The 19,455-nt window shown below is 42.4% G+C and overlaps 1 protein-coding gene across 2 annotated transcripts in view; it reads right to left on the minus strand.

Annotated features, from left to right (window-relative positions):
- Positions 1 to 19,455, minus strand: part of ELAVL1 (ELAV like RNA binding protein 1) — a 111,366-nt gene that overhangs the window by 42,256 nt on the left and 49,655 nt on the right. For both annotated transcript variants that reach the window (XM_073546535.1, XM_073546545.1), the window contains exon 3: positions 3,341 to 3,444. In XM_073546535.1, coding sequence (XP_073402636.1) covers positions 3,341 to 3,444 — 104 coding nt within the window. The remainder of the gene's footprint in view (positions 1 to 3,340; positions 3,445 to 19,455) is intronic.

Below are 19,455 nucleotides of genomic sequence, written 5' to 3' on the forward strand. Positions count from 1 at the left end.
AGCAAAAAAGTGTGAAACAACTGAAAATATATGTCTTATATTCTAGGTTCTTCAAAGTAGCCACTTTTTGCTTTGATTACTGCTTTGCACACTCTTGGCATTCTCTTGTGTTAATTCATAGTTTTGATGCCTTCAGAGTGCATCTACAATTTTCATAGTCATGAAAATAAAGACTCTTTGAATGAGAAGGTGTGTCCAAACTTTTGGTCTGTACTATATATAATACATATATACACACACACTATATATATATATATATATATATATATATATATATATATATATATATATATATATATATATATATATATATATATATATATATATATATATACACACACACACACATACATATATATATATATATCGACAGCATGCTGTAATGCTGTAGATAAGCCCCCTATGTAACCTGAAAGAGAAGAAAAACGAGTTACATTATACTCACCCCGGGGTCCGGTCCGGTCCGATGGGTGTCGCGGTCCAGTCCGATGTCTTCCATCTTCTAGCGATGACGTCCTCCTCCTTGCTTCTACCGCGTCTCCTGCACAGGCGTACTTTATCTGCACTACTGACGGCAGAGTAGAGTACTGCAGTACGCAGGCGCCGGGATAGGTCAGAGAGGTCCGGCGCCTGCGCACTGCAGTACTCTGCTCTGCCGTCAATAGGGCAGATAAAGTACGCCTGCGCAGGAGTCGCGGCAGAAGTATGAAGGAGGACGTCATCGTTAGCAGATGGGAGACGCCGGACCGGACCGCAACACCCACCGCACCGGACCACGCCCCCGGTAAGTATAATATAACTCGTTTTTCTTATCTTTCAGCTTCCATCGGGGGCTTATCTATAGCAATACAGAATGCTGTAGATAAGCCCCTGATGGAGGTGGCCCATCTTATAGGCCAAAAATGACGTGACAGACTCCCTTTGAGTTTTTTTTTTTACTACAGTTTAACCATTTTTCACATATCCCAGCTCTTCCCAACAATCAGTTTTCTAATATACTTCTATTACCTGCACTGCTGCCGTGAGCGCATCTCTGTGTGTGCTTTTCCGGTGTCATGCAGCCACTGGGAAATCGGAATAACGGAGTAGTGCACATCATTGGTGGTGCGGGGCTACCTTCGTGAGTGACAGCAGTCTGAGCACACATGCACAGAGCAGACTTCATGCTCCTCCTGCTGAAGCTTTGAAGTGCTGTTTATTATTAGCATGCATATCACAGCACTTAGATGAAAAGGGACCAGAGCTCTAAAGCATCAGAAGGATCCAAGAGGAGGAAGAGAATGAAGCCTGATGTGAGCTTGGTAATGCGTGAAGCAAGATTCTGTGGTGCCAAAGCCCTTGTCAGCTGAAATGACAGCACTTCTGTTTCCGCAAGATCCAGGCAGAGGAAGAGGGTGAAAATGGATCTAAGGACGCTTGTTTAAACTGCCGTCATTCACTGAGGTAGCCTCACCAATGACGTGCGCTGCTCAGATTCCACAATTCGAGTACCAAAACAGAAGTAGCAGTGGCTTCATGGCAACAGAGGAATATAGCACCCACAGGGATGCGCTCACAGTCAATAAACATATATTAGAAAATGGATTGTTCGGAAGAGTTAGGACATACGAAAGGGGGTTAAATAGTAGTAGATAACGTATTTAAAGCCGTCCTCAGTCTTGAGTGGGTTTATAGGCAAGTACCAATTAATTTTGCAAGCTCTAGGACTCAATAAGACAGAGCAAAAGGCGAAACCATAAAAATTACACAGCAATCTCTACATGACAAATGCAAATTTGCAGTCAATTCGCTTTTTGCTACTTCTGAATTATAAACAATGGTATGTAAAATATTGTTAAAAACAAAATAAATAGAAAGACTGCAGCACTATCACAGAACTTGGGACTTCTTTATTCACTTGCGTAGGTTTTCTTTGTTTCACGGACTTGTGCACTTGTAAAGTTCATACACAGTATATCATTTTGGTGGCCATCAATAATTTTTTTTATTTGGTTCAGCTATTGAAAAATACAATTTTAATGAGAAAAAAAAAGTTTAAGCTAAAACAATAACATGTTTTTAAATATTATCTGAACAGGTTTCAAAAACAAAAACATTTGAAGACATACATTTACATCGTCTCTAGTCTTCATGAATTCGTTATGGGCTCGCGAGCAGATTCTGCATCTTTTCTGGCAGATGATGGCCGATTTAATCACTGATCATGTGCCTTTAACAATCGTGGGTGGAGCAGAGCCGCAACTGTTAACCTGCTAAACTACACGCAGGGTATCAATCGCGGGGCGCTGATGGGTTGCCATGACAGCCAGAGGTCTGCTGAAAATTACCATGCTTGTCAAAGATCCTTCTGAGAAAGTCAGCCTGCAGCTGGCGTTCATAGAGGATCATGGTTGTAGCTATACATTGCAGTGCTGATGCCCTGCAATGTATAGCACAAATGAGCATAGGATCACACACACAAAAAAAGTTCAAATCACCTCCTTTTACTTCTGTAAACATAAAACAATTAAAACAAAATTCACACACATTTGGTATCTCTGCGCTCGTAAAAATTCAATCAAAATAATAAAGTAAACTAAACCCATCTGTGAGCTACGTAATGAGAAAGAAAAAAAAACAGTTACTGTACTTTTTTTGTGAGCCGCAACATTGCAATAAAAGCCGATCAAACCATCACATGTACCTCAAAATTATATCAACGTCAGCTCAGGGCGCAATAAGCAAGCCATCACAATATGACAAAAAGTCTAGGAAAATGGCGACAAGCTAAAAAAAAAAAAATTGCTTCCTTTACAATTTCTGAATTTTTTTTCATCACAAAAAATAAAAAACTCACATTTGGTATGTGCATAATTGTACTGAACAGGGTAATCATATTGCCAGGTCAGTTTTACCATACAGTGAACATGGTTAAACACAAACAATTGTAAAACTGCACTTTTTTGGCAATTTGAAAGCACTTCAATTTTTTTTTACTTGCTTTCCAGTGCATTATATAATAAAATGATTAGTATTCAAAAAGTACAACTCATCGGGAAGAAGGGGAGGAAAAAAGAAAAAGAAAAAAATCAAATTGAGTAATGGGGTAAAAAAACAAAACAAAACAAAACAAAAAAACCTGTTGTACAAGGCAAATGGGACAGATTTGCAATAATGAGATAGATGGCTGTGTTCACAAACTAGCTCAACACAAGTCAATGAACCTGTGTCCTTCAAAGCACAAAAGACCTGAAACATGGGAGGCTTGGAAAGACTTTGAATGCAATCTGTGGCAAAGCCAAAAAAACTCCCATTAAAAGGACTCTGCACTTCAATGTTTAGAAGATATATATATATTCACCTTTATAGTTTTTGATTGCAGTCTCAATCCATTAAGAGTGTTTATTGCTCTTTCAGCATCTTTAGCATTTAAGTAATTCACAAAGCCATATCCTAAGCTGTGCCCTGCAAAAAGAAAAAAAATAAAACAAAAACAAAATAAAAAACACAATTAAGAAAAAAAAAATAAATATAGTCCTGTCTGAATTGATGGTAAATAGAAAAATTTGGAAAGGCAAATCCAATCATCTCCCTTTCTGGTAAACATTACTGGATGCCAAAGTAATCAATGTATGTGAAACATTCATGTGGCAAACTTGCAAGACCTATTTTACTCAAACAGTATGACTCTGGGAACAAAATAAAAAAAAAGGTTAATTTTTTTCTTTTTTTACATTAACAGTTGATAAGAGGATTACAATCTTACATAACATTGTACTTGGGAAACCTGTCAAGTGATTCATGCTGCCTTAACAGCAGGCTGTGGAATGGCATTAAGGTATAAGACTCTCGGAAACACTGTCATTTCAGAGAAAATACTTTAAAAATCTAGTCTCGACACCTCCCCCCAGCGCCACTGCAGGTACCCGACAGGTCTCTCCTTCCCATGTACACATGGAGACCCATCAATCACCTGCAGGGGTGCAGGGAAGAGGATCTGGAAAGCAGCATTTTGTGGAAACACTGGTATTTCAGAGAATAATATACCGTACTTGGCTTCAAAACTGCAGCCAGGTTGCAATCCATGCTGGTGCCCGTTTGAGCATCATAAATCAGGTGGCAAGTTCCCTTTAACCAAACAATTACAGATATGCAAAAAAATGCTGCAGTCTTTAACTTTTTAAAGACCAGCAAAGGTTTTCACGGCACCAGCAAAGGCTGAGATTTCAGAAATCTCACGCACACACTTGTTTCTATTTTTCCTGACTGAATTTGAGAACTTTACCAATATACAGGAACACCAGCACCTACTAAACGAGCTGAAAGTAAAATGCACTATAATAGCTGTGGCAGGCCAAATAGACACTGTGTGCTGGTCCGATAGCCCCTTCACCCTGCAGCCTGTTTTCACTTTCCTGACCAGGCCAATTTTTACAATTCTGACCACTGTCACTTTGAGGTTGTAGCTCTGGAACGCTTCCATGGATTCAACTAATTCTGAGATTGTTTTTTGTGACATTGTACTTTATGATAGTAGTAAAATTTGTTTGATATGACTTACGTTTGTGAAAAAAAATAAATAAAGATCAGAAATTTCGCAATTTTCAATGTACCCTCAAACCAGTTATGCCACACAAAATAAATACAATTTCCCACGTTTACTGTATGTCAGCACAATTATTGAACCTTTTTTTTATTAGGACATTAGAAGGGTTAAAAGTTGACCAGAGATTTCTAATTTTTTACAACAAAATTTAACTTTTTTTTTTTAAATTATTTCTTAGTGACCACATCACATTTGAAGTGACTTTGAAGCGCCCCATATGACAGAAAAAAAAACATACAAAAATGACACCATTCTAAAATCCGCACCCCTCAAGATGCGCAAAACCACATCCAGAAAGTTTATTAACCCGTGAAGTGGTGTCACAAGAACTGAAGCAAAGTGTAAGGAAAAAAATTAATATTTTTTTTCACAAAAATGTTCTTTCAACCCCAAATGTTTTATTTTCACAAGCGTTACATAAGAAAATGGACCCCAAAAATTGTTGTGCAACTTTTATGTACGAAAGTAGCCCATATCTGGGGGGGAAAACCACTGTTTGGGCACACCGCAGGACTTGGAAGGAGTACTGTTTCACTTTTTCAACGCCAAATTGGCTGGAATAGAGCGGACGACATGTTAGGCTATGCGTGCATGTTGAGTATTTGCTTGCAGAAATTTCTTCATCTCTTGGCAGGAAAAATGCTGAGGAAAAAATGCACCTTTATGCAGTGTTTTTGTACAGCAATGAATGTTTTTTTTCTTTAGCTAAATAAAGATATTTAAAAAAAAAAGTTTTGTGATGTAATTTCTTGGTTCAACACCATCTTTTTATGATGATGCAGTAGTAGGGCTTGGTGTCAGCAGCTGTCACTGACATCTAGCTCTAGGCCTAGTAATGAAAAGGTGTCAGCCCTACAACCTCATTACTAAAGGTACTGTCACACTTAGCGATGTACCAGCGATCCCGACCAGCGATATGACGCGGTCAGGATCGCTGGTACATCACTAAGTGGTCGCTAGTGAGCTGCCACACAGGCAGATCTCACCAGCGACATCGCTGGGGACGGGGGGTCGCTACTTACCTGTCACACCAGGCGATCCTGCGTCCTCCCGCCCGGCTCCACGCGTCGCTCGTCGTCACAGCAGGAAGCGCCGCAGGAAGCTGAAGACGAGAAACAGTCCTGGACGTTCTCGCGAGATCAGCGATAACCAGCGGGGGAGCCGGTTGTAGGCAAGTATCAGACACAGAGATATCGCTAGCAATATCGCTAGATCGTCACAAGTTATAGCGATATTGCTAGCGATATCACTTAGTGTGACAGTACCTTAACCCCTTAATGACCAGGGGTATTTTTGGTTTTACATTTTCATTTTTCCCTCCCCTTCTTTCCAGAGCCATAACTTTTTTATTTTTCCGTTTATATGGCCATGTGAGGGCTTATTTTTTGCGGGACGAGTTGTACTTTTAAATGACATCATTGGTTTTACCATATCGTGTACTCGAAAACGGGAAAAAAATTCCAAGTGCGGTGAAATTGCAAAAAAAAAGTGCAATCCCACACTTGTTTTTTGCTTGGCTTTTTTGTTAGGTTCACTAGATGCTAAATCTCACCTGCCATTATGATTCTCCAGGTCATTACGAGTTCATAGACACCAAACATGTCTATGTCCTCTTTTATCTAAGTGGTGGAAAAAAATTCCAAAATTTGCTAAAAAAAAAAAAAAAAAAAAAAAATTTGCTTAATTTTCAGAGACCCATAGCGTCTCCATTTTTCATGATCTGGGGTCGGGTGAGGGCTTATTTTTTCCGTGCCGGACTGACGTTTTTAATGATACCACTTTTGTGCAGATACGTTCTTTTGATCGCCCGTTATTGCATTTTAATGCAATGTATTGGTGACCAAAAAAACGTAATTCTGGCGTTTTTAATTTTTTTCTCGCTACGCCGTTTAGCGATCGGGTTAATGCTTTTTTTTTATTGATAGATCGGGCGATTCTGAATGCGGCGATACCTAATATGTGTATGTGGGATTTTTTTTTTACTGTTTTATTTTGATTGGGGCGAAAGGGGGGTGATTTGAACTTTTAGGTTTTTTTTAATTTTTTTTTATTTTTACACATTTTTTTTTTTTTTTTTACTTTTGGCATGCTTCAATAGCCTCCATAGGAGGCTAGAAGCTTGTGCAACCCGATCGGCTCTGCTACATATGGGCGATGAGCAGATCGCCCATATGTGGCAGATTTACTGCTGTGCTTTCAGCGCCGACCACCGGGTGGCGCTGAAAGCCATATGCCTGGAACAACCATAGAGGTCTCATAGAGACCTCTGGTTGTCCAGGCAACATGACGCCGACCCCCTATCACGTGACGGGGGTCGGCGGTGACGTCATTTCCGGCCCGGCGGCCGGAAATGCTATTTAAATGCACGCTGTCAGTTTTGACAGCGGCATTTAACTAGTTAATAGGCGCGGGCGGACGGCGATTCCGCTCGCGCCTATTGCGGGCACATGTCAGCTGTTCATAACAGCTGACATGTCCCGGCTTTGATGCGGGCTCAGCGCCGGAGCCCTCATCAAAGCAGGGGAAATGTCTGATGACGGACTGTGTCCGTCATTGGACATTAAGGGGTTAAGCCGATAAGTAAACACAAACACACACATTGTCACCAGCCTAAGTAGGAGCGTTAAAAGAACAAGCCTACATAGACTGTAACCAGAGAGCAACTGTTAATTTTAAAGAAAAAAAAAATGCAAAAAAAATTGCGTGCGCTCCAGTGTAATTTTTAATAACCAGCAGAGGGAAAGCCGGAAGCTGGGGGCTGTTATTAGTAGCCTAAGAAGGGGCCATGGATATTGGCCCCCCCCAGACACCCCAGAAAAGGCACATCTATAAGATGCACCAACTCTGGCGCTTAGACTTGCTCTTCCCACTAGCCATGGGTGGCAAGTGGGGGTTCATATTTGAGGGGTTGATGTGAACTTTGTATTGTCAGGTGACATCAAGCCCACAGGTTAGTAATGGAGAGGCATCTATAAGACACCTATCCATTAGTAACCCCTTAGAGATATTGTATAAAAACACAGACACCCAGAATAAACTCCTTTATTTGAAATAATGACACAGACGTCTTTAATAATCTTAATTAAACCATACTCCCTGAACGCCTAATCCACCGACACCAACGTCTCCTGCAACAAAAATAAAATAAACCACAATATTCCTCACCTGTCGACAGAGAAGATAATCCATAATGTCCCACAATGATACTGATCACTTTAAGAGCAGTCACATCAGTAATGTGACTGCTCTCAAAGACAGACGGCGATACAATGAGTGTCCCACGGTGATCTCGCGTGTCGAACATTCACATCGGGAGATGTGACTGCTCTACCTGGTGATACACTGTGGGAGCGATTGCCTCCTCTCAGTGTATCACTGAGCTGCCATGAGAGAGGTCACCAGAGTTCATCAGCTCCAGTGATCTCCCTTATGGCATCGCTGCGTGGGAAAGTTCTCAGGCAGCAGTGAAGTGAGAGCACCGGAGCTGATGAACTCAGATGACCTCTTTCACGGCAGCTCAGTGATACATTGCGGGAGAACTACAGTCAAGAACGCCATGGGACACTCAGATTACCTGGACTACGGCGTAAAAGGTGAGTATATGTTGGTTTATTATTTTACATTATTTCTAGGAGCCGATGGCATCGGGAATTTGGTGTTAGTTAAGTATAATGTGCTTTTTATTTTTATTTGAATGTGTATGTAACATTTTCCTTTTTTTCCAGAGCACAGGCAGATGAGACTACGTCTCCCATCAGCAGCACCTGCTGTCACTGTTATCATTGACAGCAGGCGTAGCCCGATGGGAGCAATAGTCTCATCGGTCCACGCCTGCGGGTCACAGACATCTGCCAGCATGATCCTGCAGTGCTCTGACTGTCTTACCGGAGGTAGATTTAACGCCGATACCCACAGCATCGGTGTTTCCAACGCTGTCACACAGATGACAGCGTGGGAAACACAATAAGAAGCCGGTAAAATGCAAAACGAAAACTCAGCAAATCCGCAAACATTTTTATACATGAATTTTTGCTGCGGATTTGACTGAGTCAATTGAAAATGGGTACAGAAATGCAAAAAGAATTGACGTGCTGCAGAAGAAAAAAAAAAACCCACTGCAAATACTGATGGAAATTTACTGAACATGTGCACAACACTTCAGGATTGTCATAGAATTAACTTGCATTAGGATTCCATTGCATTTTTGGTCCATTTCCGTGCAGAAGAAAACGCATCAAAAACGCATGGTGTGCACATAGCCTTACAGAACATGATTCCTAGTAAGTGGACTCCTTTAGTCTCTTAAGTAAATATCTCAATAAGCTATAATGTCTTCTAATAGCATACACTGCGTTACAGTCATGCTTTGTTATGTAAAAGGCATTGTGTCATAATTTTGATATATTTCTGGAAGTACCGCATTTATTGGTCCCCATTTTGTAATTATTAACGGGCCAGCACACAGGGTCTGTGTGGATTGTCACAGCTATTAAAGTGCATTTTATTTAAATCTGATTCAAGAGGTGCTGGTGCTTCTGTATATTGTTTTTCTCTTTTCCTTGTGTTACACTGTAGCAACCTACAAATAGCCACCAGCACCATGATAGGGGAAACAATTAGTTCTCTACAAAGGTCCTTTCATTTCCCTAATAGCATGAATACCCATTCTGGTGACCACGACTCAACCAAGGACCTATTTAGAACCTTGGAAAAATTACTCATGAATCAAATGAGACCTCTGGGAATAGCTTCTTTAGAAAAGCATCAACAAGCTGGCATTACTGTCTGGGACCTCAGTCTACAAGACACTAGCAGGCAATTTTGGTGACCATGTGACCTAAAAGAATGGGAACATACCTTTAACAGTTTTTCTAAACAGACACCATTTGTAAATGTCTAGATCGTTTTATCAAAACAGAGATTTTAAGTATTCTTGATCAGTTTAAACCCTATAGTCATTTGCCAGAAATCAAAGACTTCTTTGTAAATATTCAAAAGAGGATTAAACAAAAAGAAAAAGATAGGAGGCGGGGGACATCGAACTCAACAATTCCTTTATGGATGATAATCTGAGCATAACCCCACGCACCACAACCTCACCTATTAAAGGGAACCTGTCACCATGTCTGTCCAATCTTAGAAAAAAAACAACCAGCTTTTAAGCCCTGATATACAGCATTCTATCACACTGTATATGTGACCCCAATCCGGCTTGCAAGACAAGAAAAAGATCATTTATTATACTCACCTACGGGGCGATCCAGTCCAATGGATGTTGATGTTCTTGGCCCAGCACCAACCTTCTTGCTATGCCATCATCCTTCTGTGCAGTGTGTGGAGTAGGACGCGTCCTGCGTCTCCCACAGAAAGACCCAGGCATCGCGCTCCTGCAAAGGCGTTCTTCTCTGACCTTAAAGTCACAATATTTCAATCTGAATGAATACAATGCTACACCCAATCAGGATATAACCTTCGATTGTCTTTTCTGGTTACGACTCCAGTTTAAATCTCAGTAGTGGTAGTCAATGGAGTTGTATTTGTGGCCAATGCCACCAACAACACTACACCACTGAAAATTAGCTGTGTTAGTTTTGACATCAATAGTATTGAAAATGTTTAAATACCAGTTTCCAATTGCTATCTTCAGCTGTCCAATGTGGAGATTAAGGGTACCGTTACACTTGATGCACTAACGATCCCTACAACGATACGACCTGGTAAGGATCGCTGGTGCGTCGCTAAATGGTCGCTAGTAAGCTGTCAAACAGTGAGATTTAGCCAACGATGCAGCAAGGATCCAGCGATCCGTATAATGACCTCGGCGGTCGTTGGGACCTTGTCACACAGCAGCGATTCTGACGACTCCCGCCTGTGTCCATGGTTTCTGAGTCGCTAACGAGGTTGCTCGGTGTCAAACACAGCGATGCGCGCTGGCCAGCGGGACACCAGCGATCAAAAAATGGCCCAGGAGATTCGAGTAGGATCAGCTACATCGCAGCGGGGGCCTGGTCGCTGATAAGTGTCACACGTAACGAGATCACTGGTGAGGTCGCTGTTGCGTCACAAAATCGATTTTGTGACGCTTCAGCAATCTCGCTATGTGAGACAGGGCCTTAAGCCCAGTACACCTAGTTTAACCCTTTTACGACCTTCAAGGAATAAGTACGTCCAAGGTCGTCAAGTCCCCTCTTTGATGCGGGCTCCGACACTAGGACCGCAATTCTCCTGGCACGACAGATTTTATCAGCTGTCTCATGTGCCTCTAAGGTTACCGTCACACATAGCGACTCACCAGCAATCCCGACGATATCAACGTGTACATCGCTGGTGAGTCGCTACATGATCGCTGGTGAGCTGTCACACAGACAGCTTCACTAGCGATCAGCACCAGCGACGCCGAGCGCCCGACATCGCTGTGTTCCTTAGTTACCAGCTACCTGCATCAGCGCGCTGGTAACTAAGGTACACAGAGGGTTTCTAAGCACCGCACGGTGCTTAGAAACCCTGCGTTTACCTTAGTGACCAGCTGATCGCTGGTCTCCCGCCTGTCACACGCAACGATGCGTGAGGGCCAGCGGGAGACCAGCGATCAAAGAAATGTCCAGGGCTTTCCAAGAGCGATCAGCGATACTGGCAGGGGGGCCGGTCGCTGATCGCTGTCACACACGTGTCACAAAACTTGTGACTCAGCAGTGATCTCGCTAGTGAGATCGCTATGTGTGACGGTACCCTAACAGCAGTGGATGGAACTGCGATCCACCCACTGCTGTTAACATATTAAATGCAAATGCCGCTGTCCATCATAGACAGAAGCATTTAACTCAAGCATGACGGAAGCACGTCATAAATTTATATAGACTTGGCACACACCAAAAAGATTCTGATACAGAAAGGTGGTTTTAATGAACTGCAGTACATACATACAGACGTTTCGGTCTAGGACCTTCATCAATGTCCTTGGATTCGTGGCGGATACTGTGTCCACTTGTTATATAGAACCACGTGGGACGGCCGCAGGTGCCTCCATGCAGTATTGGTGTCTCCCTTAAAGCCCAGTCACTAAGAGCTCACAGTACAACTTATTGTACATTGATGAAGGTCCTAGACCGAAACGTGTGTATGTATGTACTGCAATTCATTAAAACCACCTTTCTACATCAGAATCTTTTTGGTGTGTGCCAAGTCTATATAAATTGAAGTTCACGGATTGGGATCCTACTTGTGCACCACCTCCGGTTACCAGGGTTGTGCCAACGGTTTTGTTCTAAGGAAGAACGTCATAAGACCTCGCCCATTGGCACCCCTGTCACATGATCGCGGGGTGCCAAAAGCATGGCATGCCTGCTGGGGGTCTTCAGAAGACCCCCTTGCTTGTCACTATAGATCGTCTATGTTCGCCCGCAAGTGGCCAGCGTTCTTAGGAGATGAGAATATTTGCTACACATAGCAGGACTGAAGCACAAGCGATCGGATGCTACAGCTTCAAGTCTTAAGGAGACTATTGAAAAAAAAAAAAAATCTAAAAATATATACACACACAGCAAATCACCTTTTTTGCACCATTCAAAATAGTACAATTAAAAAAAATATACACTGTATGTGGAATTGCTGCACTCAGGAATGTCCCATCAAAATATAAGGCAAATTAATCCAATCTAAACGGCGTAAACAGAAAAAATAAAGTTTAAAAAAAAGCCAGAATTAAAGGTTTTTTTTTTTGTCACAGCAACATTGAAGTAACAGGCAACCAAAGCATTGCATCTGCCCCAAAAAGACATGGTTAAAAGCGATAGCTGAGCGAGCAAGAAGCAAGCACTCATCCAGCGCCAGATCCCGAAAATGGAGACACCACAGGTCTCGGGAAATGGTGCCTTTTTTTCCCCCCTTACAAACTGTAGAATTTGTTTTCCACCGCTTAAATAAAAAAAAGAACCTATACATGTTTGGTATCTGCGTACTTGTACTGACCTAAAGAATCATAATGGCAGGTCAGTTTCCACATTTACAGTAAATTTCGGACCATAATGCGCACTTTTTTTTTTAAGAGGAAAATATAATCTTATAGTCTGGATGTACCTGCTGTGGAAGGTGGGGTGAAGGAACGACAGCAGCGGGTCACAGGCAGAAGAAGCCAACTGCTGCAGCTAACCCCTGTGTATGCCATTAAAGAGAAATGAATATTCACTGCACCCCATGCCCATAGTCTTTCCCACCTCTATGCACTGATGCCATCGCCGAGAAGTGTGAGGCACTATTGGGGTGTGTAGCAGTGACTATTCATTTCTCTTTAATAAGCCGCAGCCTCTGGCTTCCTGCTGCGGCTGGACAATCAAGTGTGCCCACTACTAAAGGAAATGAATATTCACCGCTCTTTACTCCCATAGGCCTGGGGACCACAGTAGTCGCCGGCTTCCTGCAGTGGCTGGGAGATTATATGTGTCCGCTACTAAAGAGAAATTAATATTCACTGGGCACTCCCACACGCCCCCTGCCCGGGCGTTGGAAGCAGTGTGTATTCTGGCAGCTGTACCCGGCTTGTAAGCAGCACATGACGTCACTGCCATGCGCTGCTTAGGCCTGTTTCACACATACGTTTTTTGCATCAGTTTTAGCAGCCGCCAGAACGGGATTTAGGGTTAAATTTCCGGCAAAAGCAATGTTTCCGGGCATGCGCAGTGACAAATCGGATCCAACGGATGACTATCCATCAAGATCCGCTGATAATGAAAGTCAATGGGAAAAAAATGGAGCCGCCAAGAAAAATGGCGCATCCGTTTTTTGTTTTTTTTTGCAAAACGGCTGATTTTGACTGATGGACACAAACGGATGTGTGAAACAGGCCTTACAATCTGAAATCCGCTGCTGGCATCAGAACAGGCGCAGTGAAGGCAAGCAGAATGATTTATGTTTTTTTTTTCTGATGGGGGCCATGTCTACCAGGGTGGGGACGAGGGGGCCATACATATACCTGGATTGGGGACATATATCCCAGGATGGGGGATATTAGTACAGAATTTACCACATTGTGAATTTGCACTTTCACCAGACTTGGAAATTATTCCCCAGTTATCTAGTACACTATATGGTCAAATCAATGGGGTCGTTCAAAAGTACAACTCGTCCCGCAGAAAACAAGCTGTCACACGGCCATATTGACAGAAAAATAAAAAAAAGTTATGCTCTGAGAAGGGGATCAAAATAAAAAATCCAAAGAGGAAAAATCTAAAGGTTATGAACGTGTTAAATAGTCAAGAGATGGTTTCTACTTTACAACGTTTTTCAAGATCTACCAGGAGTATTGCTAATGACAATGCAAATATTAAATAAAAACTGCTGATTGCCACATACTAATACAAGTAGAGTTTAAAAGGGTATAAAACAGGTCATTTTACTGGTCAAAATAGAAAAAGCAATAAAACATTTAATAATTTAATTCACAAATTCTGGATTGATCAGGATTTTTTCAAAGCACTTTCAGAAAAACCAAATGGGGCAAAGAAGGTCAGAAACTCAGCAAAAAAGAAAACAAAATACTTAGCTCAATCTCAAACATTTACAACTTAAGGCCCCTTTACATTTAGCGATGCACCAGCGATCCCGACCACAATACAATCCGGTCAGGATCGCTGGTGCATCGCTAAATGGTCGCTAGTGAGCTGCCAAACAGGCAGATCTCACAAGCGATGCAGCGGCGGTCGTACTCACCTTTCAGACGCGGCGAGTGTGTCAGTCTTCCGCCTGCGTCCATGGCTCGCTCGTCCAGTGAAGAGAAAACAGCTACACTCTGGGAAATTTTGATTTTCAATGCAAAAAAAAAAATTTTTTATTGAAGACACCACAGGGGAATAGTGCGTTGAGGCTCGCTCGTCGGCGCCAGCAGGACACCGACGACGAGAAATGGACCAGGCCGATCTCGCGCGATCAGCGATAGCCAGCGGGGGAGCCAGTCAGAGGTAAGTATCACATGTATCGATATCACTAGCAATATCGCTGCTGTGTCACAAAATCTGTGACGCTTTAGCGATATTGCTAGCGATATCGCTATGTGAAAAGCCCCCTTTAAAGGGGTATTCCCATCTCAGAGATCCTATCCCAATATGTAGTAGATGTACAGTTAGGTCCATATATATTTGGACAGAGACAACATTTTTCTAAGTTTGGTTCTAGACATTACCACAATGAATTTTAAACAAAACAATTCAGATGCAGTTGAAGTTCAGACTTTCAGCTTTCATTTGAGGGTATCCACATTAAAATTGGATGAAGGGTTTAGGAGTTTCAGCTCCTTAACATGTGCCACCCTGTTTTTAAAGTGACCAAAAGTAATTGGACAGATTGAATAATTGTAAATAAAATGTTCATTTCTAGTACTTGGTTGAAAACCCTTTGTTGGCAATGACTGCCTGAAGTCTTGAACTCATGGACAGCACCAGACGCTGTGCTTCCTCCTTTTTGATGCTCTGCCAGGCCTTCACTGCGGTGGTTTTCAGTTGCTCTTTTGTTTGTGGGCCTGTCTGAAGTTTAGTCTTTAACAAGTGAAATGCATGCTCAATTGGGTTGAGATCAGGTGACTGACTTGGCCATTCAAGAATATTCCACTTCTTTGCTTTAATAAACTCCTGGGTTGCTTTGGCTTTATGTTTTGGGTCATTGTCCATCTGTAGTATGAAACAACGACCAATCAGTTTGGCTGCATTTGGCTGGATCTGAGCATACAGTATGGCTCTGAATACCTCAGAATTAATTTGGCTGCTTCTGTCCTGTGTCACATCATCAATAAACACTAGTGACCCAGTGCCACTGGCAGCCATGCATGCCCAAGCCATCACACTGCCTCCGCCGTGTTTTACAGATTATGTGGTATGCTTTGGATCATGAGCTGTACCACGCCTTCACAATACTTTTCTCTATCCATCATTCTGGTAGAGGTTGATCTTAGTTTCATCTGTCCAAAGAATGTTCTTCCAGAACTGTGCTGGCTTTTTTAGATGTATTTTACCAAAGTCCAGTCTAGGCTTTTGATTCTTGATGCTTATGAGTGGCTTGCACCGTGCAATGAACCCTCTGTATTTACTTTCATGCAGTCTTCTCTTTATGGTAGATTTGGATATTGATACGCCTACCTCCTGGAGAGTGCTGTTCACTTGGTTGGCTGTTGTGAAAGGGTTTCTCTTCACCATGGAGACTATTCTGCGATCATCCACCACTGTTGTCTTCCGTGGGCGCCCAGGTCTTTTTGCATTGATGAGTTCACCAGTGCTTGCTTTCTTTCTCAGGATGTACCAAACTGTAGATTTTGCCACTCCTAATGTTGTTTTCAAATTATTTATATTGGTATTTTAAATTTTTAAAAGGTATGGGTAAAGGGTAGGGAAAAGAGGTAGGAAAGTAAGGTGATAAGGAGGAAAGGGCAATGGAACAAGGGAAAGAAGGGATGGGGAAAGAAGTAAAAAAAAAAAAAAACCCTATAAAGATAGGGGAAAGACAGGCATACATATATACACTATCATAGGTTATATACAGTTGAACACGTAAAGCTTAATAAAGTATCCAGTAAAGGATTGTGTGCATATCATACAGTAAATCTGCACAAGGTTTAAGTTGCTTATTACAAACACCAACACCTGTAAATAAAAAAGCAATACAATAATATACCTCAATGAATCCTAAGTTACTCCTAGCAAAACACATACAGTTTAATACAGAAGCTGAGAAAGTTGCTTATTATAAACGCCAACACTTGTTAAAAAACAAAAAGACAGTACACAAAGTATATAGGTTTACAATACTTGAGACTACAGATCACTGCAAGTAATCGCTTAATAAATATATATAGACCTGTCGCGTCCGGGTACACATATAAGTGACCCTAAGACCTTGGGGAGGTAAAGTCCGGTTCATTCAAAAGCCATAAAGTGGAAAATACTTCTTTGACAATCAAAATACTTATAAACCTCAAGACACTCAGTTTGGACACGGATCTGAATTGGGCGGAGAGGAGGATCCAATTGAGGCCCCAGAAGAGATTATTCCAGCAGATATTAAAAAGTCGATTCCCTCTTCTGGTGAGGAAACAGGAATTATTCTGGATGCAAACTTCACTTGCAAAGTAGAAAATTGAGTCCAGTTATAAGAGATTCCGCTACACAGGAGCTTACGGGTGGTAAATTGAAACAGCTTGCGTTTTTGTAGGGTTGATCTAGACAGGTCCTTAAGGAACATCAGGTGTTTATATGGAGACTGTAGTAGTAGCGGGTCTTTTGATATCCCTATAAGTGTATTCCTTACCCAATTGGGGTAAAATGAGACAATAATGTCTCTGCTTACACTTGAGGGCAGTGAAGGCGGTCTACGTATTCTGAAAGCTTTTTCAATCAAATTGGTTTCTTTAAGATTCGGGATCAAATGGGAGGTCATCATGGAAATGCATTCTTTCAGTTGTGAGGACTGCACTGATTCAGGGATTCCTCTAATCTTTATGTTATTTCTCCGCTTATAATCCTCAAAACTAGCCAAGGAATCCCTAAAGGTGATAATGTCTTTTCGTAATTTATCCATTGATTCCGTGAATGTAGGGAGGATCTGAGGTAGTTTTGAATCTATAGTGTCATGATTTTTAAGAGAATCCGGTATTTTTTGTAATTTTATCAAAATCTTTAGTGCAATTTGGATAGGAATCATCAGTTAAACGCAGCAAGGTGTCTTTAAAGAAATTTTTTACAAAAACCTCAGATGCCTTAGATTCTGTATGTTGCTTAAGTGGGTTTCCCTGGACAACGTGATTTCCAACGGAAACATCCAAAGATTCCAAAAAAGCTCTAAACATCCTGGCTACAAAGCCTTCTGTGGGAAAGTCTTCTGAGGCAGGTATGTCATCTAATAATGAGGTAATTTTCTCGAGCCTGTCCTTTACCTCTAAAGATGAACGTGAGGAAGAAGTCTCATTAGACACCCTGTCCATAGAGGAATTGCTCCCATGATCATTATATGAAATCAGCCTCCACCACAAACTCCTCTGAATACAGACTATCAAGATCTTCCAAAGGACTTGAGGAATTTAAAGAATTTCCACCTTGATCCAAATGGAGATTCATGTCACAATAGTCCCCCAAGCATGACTGAGTAAGATCAGAACTTTTACCATCATGTGTGTTAGCAGCTCCATTCTGCTGCACTCCCTCAGTAAATTGATACACTTCCCCTTTAAGCATAGGAATACTAACAAATGGGTTAGGGGATATCTCTCCATTATTAACCCCTGGAACAGATCTATATTCCTCTGACCTGTCAGCTTGTATTTTGTCATCAGGGGGAGATTTTAGCTCTGTGGGTGTATGAAAGAACCGCTGTGTGTTGCTTCCCATCTCCTGTATTAAATTAGCAGTCTCTCTAATTAAAGTAAAAAGCTCATCTTTATTTGTGGTATACACAGGGGGTTCATTGCCTAAAATTTGTCTCTTCCCAGCCTCACAGTGATCCCCCTCCCCGGAGTGGCAGTCTCATTTCTCCCTGGTGTGCAGCAGCTGACAGGCACCCTCCTCTGGTTTTACCTGCGGTTCCAATGCCCGACTCTTCACTACGAGCTGATCTTGGCACAAACACTGGGGCATCTAAACTGAGGGTCCCTGCTGTGTCTTGCAGTGCTGTTGAAGTCTCTGTAATCAGCTGTGACTGCAGAGCTGAAGTTGCTGAGTCACTGCTCTCTCTACCCGGCCTCATCAGCTGTTCCCCTGCTTCTGAACACACTGCGGCTCCTGGGCACTTCATCACATTGCTGCCAGCAGGCAGCAGAGCAGATGCAGACATCAGTTCCTCTGAGGGCAACCTGTGGGCTGGTGAGTCTCCTGGGGCATCCAGATGGTGGGTCTCTCCTGGGTCTCCCTGCGCTATGGAAGTCTCTACAATCAGCTGTGGCCCCAGGGCTGAAGCTGCTGTGTCACCATTGTCTCTTCCCTGCCACATCAGCTGTTTCCTGACGCCTGAGCGCTTCCTTACATTACCGTCAGCTGGTAGTGGAGCCGCAACATGCGTCGGCTTCTCCGAGGGCGACCCATGGGCCTGTAAGTCTCTTGGGAGTCCCGATTTTACTGCTGGTGAGTTGGAGGCTTTTGCTTGTAGCATCGGTCTGTGTTGTCCTCCAGCTGAGAGTGGGCCCCTGCCAGGTTCTCCCCGACCATTCACATGTCTTGTTAGGGGATTTTTCTTTGTAGATCCGAGTCCATACATCCTGTAGTCAGTTCCAGGCATATTTCTTCAGCTTTTAATCCAAAAAATTCCACTTTTAGTAAGCTTTTAGTAGCTTAAATAGGGGATTTTTCAGGAGCTCCTGAAGCACAGGTCTGCTCCCTTCCCCTGCAAACCAGCCTCGCCACTCCTAATGTTGTAGCAATTTCTCTGATGGGTTTTTTCTGTTTTTGCAGCTTAAGGATGGCTTGTTTCACCTGCATGGAGAGCTCCTTTAACCACTTGTTTCCTTTACAGCAAAACCTTCCAAATGCAAGCACCACACCTCAAAATCAACTCCAGGCCTTTTATCTGCTTTAAGGGGTTGTCCGGGCTTTTCACAAAATCTCAGTACATATCTGGGCTGCAGAATTAGGACAATAAGAAATTTACTTTCTATTACTAGTTTGCAATGTTTTCTAGATATTCTTAACAGAACGTCCAAGGGGGGGGGGGGTGTTATGGCATTGAAATGAGAACTAGTCGTAACCTCCTACTCTACTCCAAACATGCCCTCTATAGCAACAACCCCACCCTCCATAGCTACAGGCCCTCCCCGTCCACATGAAGAAGCCATCATCACACAGTAACAAATTCTTCCCCTCCAGTAGCCTCACTGCAGAGAGCTGCTCCTCCCCCAGACACAC

The sequence above is a fragment of the Dendrobates tinctorius genome, unplaced genomic scaffold (assembly GCF_039654945.1).
Source record: "Dendrobates tinctorius isolate UK_male_01 unplaced genomic scaffold, ASM3965494v1 ptg000011l, whole genome shotgun sequence".
Classification (NCBI taxonomy): domain Eukaryota; kingdom Metazoa; phylum Chordata; class Amphibia; order Anura; family Dendrobatidae; genus Dendrobates; species Dendrobates tinctorius.